Here is a 13,207-nt window from a genome sequence, read left to right as displayed (position 1 = left end):
AAAAAAAAAAAAAAAAAAGAACAATAATAATAATAATCCTTCACGGGAAATGGTGAGTACTTACTAGGCATTCGCCAGTTTTCTGTGGGTTTTTTTGATCATAGTGAAACTCTATCTTTTCCCTTGCACAGAGAGAGAATTTCCTGATGGGGAGGAGGGGGTAGGAAGCTGATACCAGGCAGCAGCTAGTTGGGGGACAGGAATATTACTCAGGAGAAACGCTGAACCACAGGGCTTCAGATCTGAGTACCCCAGGCCTAGCTTGGGGGCAGGGAGGTTGGGGGACGTGCCTTACTGAAAACAGGAACGAGGCAGATGTCCATGTACTGAAACGCGAGGACCCAAGCCCTCTCCTGCTGCGCCAGCACATGCCCCACCCCCTCCCCAAGGAAGGAGGCCAGGTGGGGGCTCCTCCCCGGAGTAAGAGACTGCAGCATGACTTTCAGGGTCCTGGCCTGCTCACCCTGCAGTCCAGCTCACCCCGATTGATTAGTACCCTCCCCCAACACACAGACCTTCTGATGTGCAATTGAGTGAGGACGCTAACCTCTCTTCCTCTTAAACACCTCTCTCGGTTTCCCATAGCACGCTTTTTTCCCTTGCTCCCCACCTTTCTGTTAAAGATGGAGGATGATGGAAAACGAAGAGAACATAGCATGCGATCGATAAAGCTTTTTTCAGGTTTACAAAACGCAGTTCATTCCTGTCCATACAGGCTTCTCTCCAGGCTGGCTCCCATCTGTTCCCGCTACCTTCTCTTAGAGAGGCCACCTTCTAGGTCAGCTCCCCGGAAGCTTCCACAAGCACTTCCAGGCTGTTCTCAGCTAAGACCTGAAAGAGGCTGGAGCTCCCTGTCCTTGTCTAAGACCTAGCTTCTAAATAGGGTCTGAGGGTCCATCCCCCCAGGATGGGTGGCACCGTGCCCCGGTGGCCCGGCCATCTCAGAAGACAACAGGAGCTTAGGATGTGTCCGCAGTGAAGGAGGGGGGAGGAGTGTGGCTTCACTACAGCTCCTCCCAAATGAAGATGCGCGGGCAAGGACGGCCAGAGCTGAGCGGAGGAAAGCTGAAGGAGTGAGGAGGGGAGCACGGCACGCCCAGCTGCCACTGAGCCCTTGCCATTTGCCTGCCGCCCGTTCTAAGCACCCGCCAGGCGTTAATTCATTTAGCCCTTGCTGCAACGCTTGAGGTGAGCGCTATTAGCACTCCCACGGGCTAAATTAAGAAACTGAGGCTCAGGGAGATAAGATTACTCGGCTGTGGTCAGCCAGAGAGTACATGAGGAGTGGACTTTGAAACCAGACTGTGATGGCAGAGGCAATAGGGCCCACAAAAGGGGAAAGCAGGTTATGTGTTGTTAAAGGCCACAGCGTAGGGCATGGTAGAAAAAGATTGGAAAAGAACCAAGAGATTGCTAGAATGAAAAGAAGCATTCACAGGGGAGTGGGAGTGTCACAGCCGGAACCTCTCAGGTACTTCAGAGGAGGTTCAGCACACTTAATCAGGTGACCTTCCTGGCTTCGAACGATGGTAAACAGGGTTTTTTCCCCCCACATTTGCAACCAGAGAACATGAAGTACCACAAAACTTAAATGCCGATAATAGAATAATCTAGAATCCAAAAGGGGCATTTTTTTAATTTACCCTCTTCCCAGAAAGAATTAATGAACAAACCAATCCAAGTACTTCCTAAGCTTGACTGTGTGCAGAACCCCAAACAGGTCCTTGCCCTAGACCCACGTGGCCCAACAGAACTGTCCCATGAGCCTCATATGCAAGGCACTTATGTAATTGTACATTTTCTTGTGGCCATATTAAACAGAGCAAAAAGAAAGAGGAAAAATTAATTTTAATAATTAGCTCCGTATATCAAAAATATTACCATTTCAACATGTAATCAGTATAGAAATATTAGTGAGATATTTAACATTTCTCGAACCGGGTCTTGGAACTCTGGTGTGTTTCACATACTTGTAGCACTGCTCAGACCAACTGCGTTTGAAGTGCTCAGCTCGGCTGCCGTAGGGGACAGTGTACCTTACGCTTCAGCTAAGACACATTCGCCAGCACGGATCACTGATACAAGCTCAAAAAGAATAGTGCTGAAGACTGTAAGAACCACGGAGCAAAAGTGGTATCGGATGTCTGGGAGGAGGAGAGACTGATTCTGGTTTTTGCTGATTTCTGTGGTGTGACTACCCCCAGCATGGCCAATTTCAAATGGCCAACAGTTTACCAGCTGGCTCACAAAATTTCTCAAAATTAACATTTTACTCTCCCAGGCTGGCGACCTGGCACAAGCTGGACCCTAGCACACTTCTGCTTTCATGTCAGAGAGATGCAATTTATTTGTGTACAAAAGATAAAATAAAAACACCTGCAGACTCTCTTTTTTTTTTTTTTTCCTAACGAACTGTTCTGGAAATAGAATAGCTGCAGCTGCTTTTATGGGTTCTTTTGTTATTTCCCTGTCGCTGTGGGGGTGGGGACTTTTTTTTTCTTTCTTTTTCCTGTATATGATTGAAATATTGTACATTGGATCCGTTTTGGTCTTACGGCATGTTTTGCATCTGTATTAAATCTGGTTTTTGTCAGAGGGCATCCGTATTATGTTCTCAAAACCAGAAAATATTCCATTGGAAAGGAGACGAACCAAAAGTCCTCAATACCAAAACTTTGGAGCATGTGATTTCCTTTACTTGGCAGCATCCAGGTAGCAAAGGATTTTAATTTTGTTCAGAAAACAGTCTTTGGCCTCCCGTTACCCTTTCAGCAGGCTGACCTCACACGTTCATTCACTTAACAAGTATCTATTAAGCACCATCTGTGTGCCAGGCGCTTGTCTAGGTGCTGGGGAGATTGCGATAGGCCAGCCAGAAACGGCCCTGCTCTCTCTCGGGGAGCTTCCATCAGAGTAGGGGGCTGGGGCAGATAGTAAACCCAGGAAACAAATAAGGAAGCTAATTTCAGAGAGTGGTGAATGCTACGAAGAAAATTAAGGCCGGGTGGTGTGACCAAGAGTGAGCCAAGGTGGCACAGTTCATACCTCCAGGCACCAGGCTGTGGCTCTCGGCTGTCTGACTGAGGTTGTGTCTTGTGATGCCACAGGTTCCCCGCCACGCCCCAGACAGCACCAGTCTGTCTCAGTTGCTTACAAATCTCCGCTACAGAAATCAAAGTGAGTTTCCTCTATCATCAAACACAGTCAAAATGCCAGGGATCAGAATCGGTGCCTGGCCAAGGGCAGCGGCCTGGAGCCAGCCTGGTGACTCTCTGAGGACGTTTCTCATGTGGTTTTAGAGGTCTGTCTCGGGAGCTGTGGGCTAGGGGCTACAGGTCGCTGACTTTCATACTGAGGATTCGCCACTCTGTGTCCCCAGCTCAAATCTCAGAGTCACACAACTGAACCCCCTTCCCTCTCCTCAGCCCCATCTTCAGTCTATCGCCTGTTCCTCATTCCAGCAAATGACGTCGCCGTCTTCCAAGGTGCTTCCCAGGAGTCATTCTTGCCTCCTCCTCAACATCCAGTTAACAGCCAAATCTATTACTCTACCTCTAGATAAACCTCCACCGTATCCGCCCCCTCCATCCGCACTGCTGTTACCTGCCCCCAATCTTTCTGTCTGTTTTCTGTCTGCATTAACATGGCCAGAGTTTCCGTCCTTCTTTGCAGTCTGTCACACTGCAGCCTGTGATTCCTTCCTAAAACCACCATCTGGTGAGGTCACTCCCACTACTCGAAATCCTTCCATGGCTCCCTATTGCCCTCATCTGGAGTTGGCACTCCTCTGGTCTTTGCACAGACTTTTCCCTTCAGCTGGGACACTTCCTTCAATCCCATTCCACTATCTTTAATCTGGATAAAGTTTATTCCTTTTATATGTCTAACAGCGAGGCCATTTTCCCTGGAAAACCTTCTCTAACCACCCCCTACTCCCAGCCCAAAGTCTGGGTTAGGAGACCCCTGTATGTTCCCAGAGCACTGGTTTAGAATTGTCTGTTTACTCGTTCCTACGTATCATCGGACTGTAAACGATACGAGGACGGCAGGTACCCCTGTCTGCTACACCGTTGTATCCCCAGCAGTAGCGTGATGCCCGGCACGCGGTGGGCCTGCAACAAGTACTTGTTCAATAAATTAATGATAGGCTGGGCGCGGTGGCTCACACCCGTAATCCTAGCACTCTGGGAGGCCGAGGCGGGCGGATTGTTTGAGCTCAGGAGTTCGAGACCAGCCTGAGCAAGAGCGAGACCCCATCTCTACTAAAAATAGAAAGAAATTAATCGGACAACTAAAAATATATAGAAAAAATTAGCCGGGCATGGTGGCGCGTGCCTGTAGTCCCAGCTACTCGGGAGGCTGAGGCAGGAGGATCGCTTGAGCCCAGGAGTTTGAGGTTGCTGTGAGCTAGGCTGACGCCATGGCACTCTAGCCGGGGCAAGAGAATGAGACTCTGTCTTAAAAAATAAATAAATTAATTAATTAATGATGCCTCTGTCTCCTTTAGGCAAATCTTGGTTTCTTCACCTATGAAAAACAAAATGCACGCACACAACAAAACCCAAGTTGTGTAATTTAAAATATCATGGGCTTGTTATGGAAAACTTGTCAAATACAGAAAAGTATTAGAAAAGAGTCTATCATCCATCTCACCATATAGTAATGACCACTGTGATCATCCTGGCACATTTCTCTCCTATATAGAAATATATATGTTATTTTTATTGTTAAAGTTATACTGTATGTACTGTGTATTTTAACACAAAACATAAAACTTAACTTTTTTTATTTTTTTGAGACACAGTCTCGCTCTGTCACCTGGGCTAGAGTGCCATGGCGTCATCCTAGCTCACAGCAACCTCTAACTCCTGGGCTCAAGCTTAAAATACAAGCTCTTTACCAGGCGCGGTGGCTCACGCCTGTAATCCTAGCAGTCTGGGAGGCCTAGGCAGGAGTATTGCTTGAGTCCAGGAGTTTGAGGTCTCAGTGAGCTATGATGACGCCACTCTTGTCTCCAAAAAAAAAAAAGCTCTTGTCCAAATTATAGCTCCAAGTTGGTTGCCTGCAGGTGCCTAGAACAATTCTGCAGTTAGATTCAGAGTCAGACGACTCCCCTTTCAAACAATACGACTTCTCCCTCCAAGGCCTGCGCAGCTGGTTGCTAGGAAACAGGTCCCACCAAGACAGAAGGAAGTAAAAATTTTTGGCCTTCTTGGAAAAAGTAAATATATTTTCTTGCTTGTCTCCTTGCTTCACAGTTCTCCAAAGCTTCGCACCTTGGCCAGAGGTTTGTCTCCTGCATACCTGAGGTTTGGTGGCACCAAGACAGACTTTCTGATTTTTGATCCCGAGAAGGAACCAACTTTTGAAGAGAGAAGTTACTGGCAATCTCAAGTCAATCAGGGTGAAACTTTTAAAAGATTAATTATGTATTTTAATTAACTCGAGTCCATCACGAGTGCAGTTGGAGAAAACTGTGCTTGCTCATACTTGACAATGAGAGATGAAGGGCCCCCCGGCTGACCCGTGGAGGGACCTAAAGAAAAGGAGGAAGCGGTGGGCAGGATTCCTTGTCACTGCATGTTCGCGAACGTGAGACTTCGCAGAAAAGCTGTGCCGGGCGTAACTGACAGTCAGTCGTGCTGTCAGTAGAACGATGGTCGTAGCACAAGGACAGAGCTGCTTGGGGGGGACGTGTGGGTAGCAACGCGTCAGACTGAAGAGAGTGACTCCAGCAGGACGCAGCCGCGGACTGAAGCATGTTTATTCAGGAAATAGAATGTGGCTGAAAGATATTCTGTAACAAGGGGACAGGGTGATATACACTCTGCTTCTAAAAGTAGATTTCAAGACTTGAGTTACTGGGCAGTGGTTCTCGAGTTTTACTGAGTACCTGTTACTGCCCGGGCGAGTTCGAGTGTTTGGGTTTCTGGGCTCCAACCTCAGATGCCGAGTTCAGTCCGCTTGGCAGGCGAGTGTGACATGGGAGGCCTGTGGGCTTCACCCGAGAGACCTGCCTGAGGACGCCGCGGGGGTCCGCCCTGTGTCTTTTGGCGCGTGCTAGCAGACGTCAAATGGAAGTTAAATCATCGTCTTAACACTTCCTAAAAATGTAAGGCCGGGCGCAGTGGCTTGGGCCTATAATCCCAGCACTCTGGGAAGCCGAGGTGGGAGGATCGCTTGAGCTCAGGAGTTCGAGACCAGCCTGAGCAAGAGCGAGACCCCGTCTCTACTAAAAATAGAAAAAAATTGGCCAGGCAACTAAAAAACAGAAAAAAATTAGCCGGGCATGGTGGCACGTGCCTGTAGTCCCAGCTACTCGGGAGGCTGAGGCAGGAGGATCGCTTGAGCCCAGGAGTTTGAGGTTGCTGTGGGCGAGGATGACGCCACGGCACTCTAGCCCGGGCGACAGAGCGAGACTCTGTCTCAAAAATAAATAAATAAATAATAAATGAAAACACTGTATACATCAGTGAATTATAATAATGTGGGTATAATATATATACTCATGAGGAATATTGAATCATTTCACACATTACATATTTTCCTTCTGCTTGTTGTCTCCAGTTAGGAAGTATTTAGAACAGTTCATCAGCAATTGGGCCAAAATTAACAGAATAGTCATTAGAAAAATAGAAAAAAGTTAGCAGGGTTCTCTTTGAATAACAAATTGGAATAGTTCAGGTTTAGACTTGGCCCTTTCCCGCCAGTCGTGTGGGTCTGAAAGGTCTCATAAGTTTAGGCGGGAGAGCGTCCTTGGCTTGTTGGTTTTCTTCATGCTGTTGGTGGGGGGAGCACTGGGATCATTCAGGTTCCTCTGGAACGTTCTTTGTGAGCACAGTGTGTAGCTTCCCGGAAAGAAGTCGGCAGTAGGTCGTCCAGCCCTGGTAGTAAGTACCTGGCGACCCTGTGGTCTTGTGACACAGGATAGTGGTGGCTTTTTCCAAGCGTGCAGGTTGCGGTCCCAGGAGCTTTGATGGTACCAAATTTAAAGCGAAAAAAGTCACCAATACCTGTCCTACCTTCCATTACAGTAAGAGAAAATCACCACAATGCACATATGGTCCGTGTAAAACAAATATCTATGTATTTTGAAAGTGAACCTGAAGAGAACTGAACTATGTTTTCTTCATTAGGGTTAGAAGCTTCTGAGGAGTCTTCTGAAACTGTGTCCGGTGTGTCTGTCCGGTGTATGTGCAGCGTTTCTAAGGAAACCTGCCCTTTGGTGGTTTTTCTGTGGGGCTTGGTGAGCCCGTGAAGTTGTCATGTGTAACAGAATCTCTTTTTCTGATCTATACCTCGTCACCAAAAATTTAATTATCCTGCTTTAGTCACATACATAGCTAACTAAATACGTATACAGGATTTCAGCCTTGTCTCTGTGCAAACAGACCGTCTGAATGATCTCTTCCGCTTGCAGATATTTGCAAATCCGGACCCATCCCTTCCGCTGTGCGTGAGAAGTTAGAGCTGGAATGGCCCTCCCAGGAGCAATTGCTGCTCAGAGAACAATATCAGAAAAAGTTCAAGAACAGCACCTACTCACGTAAGAAATGAAAGGCACCCTACAGGTGTTCCGCCCCCAAAATATCCGGATAGGCTGGACTTGGGCTGAATCTAGTGAGTGCTACAGCAGGTGTGGAAAGCTGTACGATCCCCAAATACTAGCAAGAGTCAATGGGAAATCCTGAGTCTAAAAGTTTTGTGTTGTTTTTTTTTTTTTTTTATCTCACTTTGCTCACTAGCCACAGACTGAAAGATAGAACTCAACCAATCATTCATGATCTAATGATGACCTTCACTGCTTTTTGAAGAATTAGGGAGTCAAGGAAGACATGAATATATTCTCATATAAAATTAAAATACATGCTGCTGAATTGTCACATGGTTGAAGAAAACAATTTTTTAAAAAATAACAAAGTAAATTAAAAAATAAAGAGGAAAAAAAATGCAAATACAAAAGTATAAAGGGTAAGATGCAATCTCCCTCCCAGAAGTCAGCCCCGGTATGGGTTGGTTCGTATCTCTAGGCAGGGGAATCTTGGCTTATACCAGACTGTGTTGGCACCAAGCAGCTTTCTCTGTTTCTTTCCTCTGTGGCTTTGCAAACACAGGGCTAGCTCGACAAACCAGGAACGTATCTCCATTCACCGAAACAGTTTTCCAGTCTTTAGGTGGGATGGATAACCTTGTCACGGAGAGCTTTCGAGCACATGAAACAAGCGATCTTTATTTAACACTGAAATATATTTTTATCTGAAAGTTGTTTTATACCCAACCAAGGGATGATGTTGCCTCAGATCTCAGTTAAGGAAATAACCTGCTCAGATACTCCAAAACTATCGTCTTTTGACTTTTGAAAACTAAATTATCTTAAAGTCACTGTACTTTATTTGAGTTAGTCAACATTATTGAAAGTACATTACGTAAAATAAATTATTTATCTTTGTAAGATTTTATTGTACGTGACCTGGATTTCAGTGTATCAGAGTTTTAATTTATATATGTTTTTTATTTATAAGGCACAGAAAAAATGTGATACGTAATAAATTAAAAATAGCTTATATACTAATAGCTAATGTAGTCCTCTAAACTATTTTTTTTTGCATTTTTAAGAGAGGGGGAAACTACTTGATACTTTAATAAGCATGATTTATTGTTGAACAGAATTTGATGTAAGGCAGGGACATTTCAGATCCCATTAAAGGAATGACAGAAAGTACCAGAAAATCACAGTACACATTTGTAATCAATCATTATGATACAGGCCTAGTAGGAAAAGCCCCCATGATGTTAGGTAATTAAGGGATTCTCAGTTTTTTTGGTTATATTAAACATTCCAGTTATCTTTGATTTCTAAAAATGGTTTGCAACCTCACACGATCTTTCTGTTACCATGTTGGTAGATTTCTAACATTTTTGCCTGGCTCTAGGACTTGGGCCTTCATACTTTCTGTACCGGGGGGGAAATGCTTTCCTTTGCTAACCGTGTAACTGGGTTAGTACAACTCCAACCACCCTGCTGGCCATGCTAAAATGCATAACAAATACTGATATTTGATTTGTATTCGGAAACATTTGACTTCTGGCTTGAAATTTTCAATTTTGATAGGCATCTCCTGGAAACACAGACGGAAATCTACTGTCTTTAGTCTAGGTACCTACTCATTATAGTGACAAATATCTCAGAAGCCAATAGGGGTTCTGCATGTTGTTCTGAATCTGTGGCCGAGGTTGGTAATGGCTGAGTGACATGGGGAGCATCCTACGAAGGAAGATGTAGCAAAAGTCCCTTGTGGCCAGGACGTGTTAAACGCTTAGTTAGTGGCCGGCACCCTTACAACAGGTGTCCTAGAAGATACACGTAAGTTTTCTAGTACAGGTCCCCTGGGAGGGTGTGCTCCACTTAAGTAGGAGATGACAAAAACATTTGTCATGAGAATGTAGACTCGCATCATAAACTGGTTTGGGCAGGAAAAGGAAGCAATGTCACAGATGTCATTCTGGGCGTGACTGCAGAAAGGAGGACTGCCTTATTAAAATAATCATACTTAATGAGCAAATTCTTTTCTTTCCTCCTTCTCCACCTCTCTTCCTCATCACCCAGTCTTCCATCCCCAGCACCCAGCTCCACGCTGGATGCTGGACGCCCTTCTACAAACTTACAGGGCATAATGCAAGGGAAAGAGTCTGCCATTTTTTAAAAAAAATATGCTGTCTAGGTTATCTTCATCCCAAGGGTCTTTCCACTTTCTCATACAGTAAGCTATAAGAGTTTGGAAAATGACTGGGAATAGGATAATTAGTTAGAGGGTTTTTTTTATTGTTTTCCTATTTGAGAGAGGAAGTAGGCCAGATGGCTCTTTTAGGAGTAATTTTGTGGTGTTTACAACTAATTGATCACAACCAGTTACGGATTCCTTTGTTCCTTCTCCACTCCCACTGCTTCATTTGACCAGCCTTTAAAAAAAAAGAGAGAGAAGGAAAAAAAGAGTAATTTTGAACTCAGTCATCTGTAGCCTGTATCCTAAGAGGTTACTATTTACTGTGTTATAAGAGGTGTATAGTGGAATTTCAAGCTACATAAATTCCAAGTGCATTTGGAAGAATGAAGAAATAGAGGAAGGGAAAAGTATGAGTTGAATAAATACTCTAAAATGCAAACACTCTGGGTTTTTTGAAGATGCTATAATGTTTGTAAAGGGCGTAGGCAACAACGGTGTTTATAAGCGTAAGGGTTTTTTTCTGATTTACAGGCAGTTTTCACACATACTGCTTCAACCTCAGTGTTTGGGGCACACCCATGATGGTGCCTGCTCCAGGCCTCCAGAGCCAGAGCTGAGGCTCCTGTTGGGTGAAGATATTACCCCTCATCGTATTTTAGCCTGTAAGTGGCAGAGCTGGACCTGGAACTCAGGTCTTAAAATTCTTGATCCAGGGCACTTTCTACAGCATGATTTTGCACTACGTAAACCTACAGTGTGGTTTCGACTAAGGTAGTTGAGTCACCCCTTTGTAACAGGCTCTAGTAATGGCACTGCCCCAAATAGCTACGTGATATTAGGCAAAGCACTTAATTTTTTTGGATCTCAGTTTCCTCATAGAAAAATTGAAGGTGGAGGTTTGGGTCACGTGGTGACCCCAAAGGCTCCGTTTTGTCCTCAGCTATGGCTCCGAGATCCAGCAGAATTCTGGGTCGCAGGACTCCGGCAGCTTTTCACACCCTAATGTCTGTCACTTCTTGATGGTAGGCAGCAGTTTGTGGAATTGGGTGACACAGAAAATATCAAAACACCTAAAGCAGGCCAGGTGCAGTGACTCACACCTGTAATCCCAGCACTTTGGGAGGCCAATGCGGGAAGATTGCTTGAAGCCAGGAGTTCAAGACCATCCTGGGCAAGAAAACGAAACCCAATCTCTACAAAAAGTAAGAAAAATTAGCCAGGCGTGGTGGCATACACGTGTAGTCCCATCTACCTGGGAGGCTGAGGCAGGAGGATCACGTGGGCCCAGGAGTTCCAGGCTGCAGTGAGCTATGATTGTACCGCTGCACTCCAGCCTAGAGGACAGAGTGAGACCTTGTCTCACAAACAAACAAACTAACAAAAATACACCTAAAGCAGCTTGCTAGAAAAATTTCTGCTTGGCAGCCTTTATCAGCAATATTAAATCTAGGATGTTAAATCCAGGCATTACTTGGATGCTACAATTATCCAAGTAATTCAGGCCAGAGACTTAGAAACAAAAAAGAACAAAGTCACTTTTAAGGAGAAAGGATGTAAGTTTGACAGAGTTTTTAAAAAAACTATTCTCACAGTGAATTACTGTGTAACAAATCACTCTACGTATACACGAATAATTGCAAGAACTTATGCATATGATTATTGATTTAAAGATAACACTTAAAATTATTGCCACTCTCAAGAAGTAATTATAGACTAGCTAATGGTTTAAAAAGCAGAGTATAGAAGTTCCCAAACTCTTGGTAGCACCTTAGTGTCTCAGAAATTTTTTTTACATCATAAAGAGGCTAAAAATTTTGATTTTTTTTTTAGTGTTTTGATTATTAAATTGTTAGGTCTAAACAACCTAAAAGTAGTGGTTATTGTCATGTCCAATAGATGTTGACATTTTTCCCTTGCAAACTTAAAAGACCTTGGAGTGCCTCTGTGAATAGAGGTGTCTGGTTAGATTTGAATTTCAGATAAATAATATTTTTTTAGCAGTAAGTATTTCTCAACTATTGCGTAGGACATACACTAAAAATTATTCCTTACTTATCTGAAGTTTAAATTTAACTAGGTGTGCTGTATTTTTATTTGCTAAATCCTACAACCATATCCATGAATTCACTGTGGCTCCCTAGGGTGCCTTGGCATGTAGTTTGGAAACCACGGTCTTATAGTCCTAGGCCAGTTTTTTAATGTAAAATTCTATTTATTTAAAATTGAAAAATCATATATAGGATTTTTAAAAAATGTTTTAAATATAGTTAAAATTACCAAAATATTTTATAACTGAGTTCATGAGTAGAGATATTTAGATTATGAGTGGGGTCTATGCTGACTCGTGACAGTCTGGTTGTGCATGTTGAGCACTGAGCCATAAATTGTGCTTTCGCCAATTCACCTGATGTCACTTGAACAAAACACGAGTGCCGGACCAGAGCTTCTGGTTTCTTCTCTGGGACTCCATTCAAATGAAGTCAGATTTTTTTTTTTTTAATTTCCCTGTCCAATTTTGTTGTTTCTTAGACATAATTATAATCACTTTTTAGGAATAGAACTCCTTCAATTTAACAATAGAAATATTATAGAAATCCACTATGAAGAGCAAGTCCGGAAGACTTTGTCCATTGTGGGTGTTGACCTAACCATTAAATTATAACCTTTTTCTTTCAGGAAGCTCCGTGGATATGCTGTACACTTTTGCAAATTGCTCAGGACTGGACTTGATCTTTGGTCTAAATGCATTACTAAGAACAGCAGATTTGCAGTGGAACAGTTCAAATGCCCAGTTGCTCCTGGACTACTGCTCTTCCAAGAATTATAACATTTCTTGGGAACTAGGCAATGGTAAGTACCCCAGGGAACATTTCATTCATAAGGAGATTCCCCACTGGCGTTATGTGTCCTATGTCTGACACTCCTTTTAGCATTAGCAAATATGCTTCTGCCTGGGCACACTCTTGCAAGCGCTCAAGAACGCAACATTTGGAACTGCATATGGCAGAAAACTCCTTTATAGTATAGTCCCAGAACCTATTGTGAATCCCAGTTTATGTTACACTTGAGGTGAGAACCACTGGTTGCAGCCAGCAACCTTCCTGGCTCCTGGGCTCCCTTGAGATTTTCAAAGTCACTTAACCTTATTATGCTTGTCAGGCTGGACTCAACAAAACTGTGAAGCAGGCAGTTTGGTTTCACTCTCCCCTTCCTTTCTCTGTTTCTCAGCTTGTCAGTGAATCTCAGCAACTCATCCCAACCGTCATTACACGCTCAAGCTGTCTAGAACTTTCCGGTGTAGAACCCTACCTGGGTCAAGCTCCTGACTGTCTCCTTCACTTTTTTGCAAGGAACTTATAAATTCTAACTAAAGTATTAATGATTAGCCACATTTATTCAAAACATATTTATATCGCTTTTTCTACACATCAGTCAATGGAACTGAAGATAAAATGGGAAATGAGATGTAGTAATATAATGAG

The 13,207-nt window shown here is 43.8% G+C and overlaps 1 protein-coding gene across 1 annotated transcript in view; it reads left to right on the top strand.

Annotated features, from left to right (window-relative positions):
• Nucleotides 1–13,207, top strand: part of HPSE (heparanase) — a 51,732-nt gene that overhangs the window by 26,248 nt on the left and 12,277 nt on the right. Inside the window, exons 2-4 of the mRNA XM_012647151.1 lie at nucleotides 5,259–5,404; nucleotides 7,421–7,546; nucleotides 12,402–12,575. Of these exons, the coding sequence (XP_012502605.1) occupies nucleotides 5,259–5,404; nucleotides 7,421–7,546; nucleotides 12,402–12,575 (446 nt within the window). The remainder of the gene's footprint in view (nucleotides 1–5,258; nucleotides 5,405–7,420; nucleotides 7,547–12,401; nucleotides 12,576–13,207) is intronic.

This window comes from Propithecus coquereli, unplaced genomic scaffold, assembly GCF_000956105.1.
Source record: "Propithecus coquereli isolate 6110/MARCELLA unplaced genomic scaffold, Pcoq_1.0 Scaffold26, whole genome shotgun sequence".
NCBI classification, from domain to species: domain Eukaryota; kingdom Metazoa; phylum Chordata; class Mammalia; order Primates; family Indriidae; genus Propithecus; species Propithecus coquereli.
This window is presented reverse-complemented; position numbering and strand designations above follow the sequence as displayed.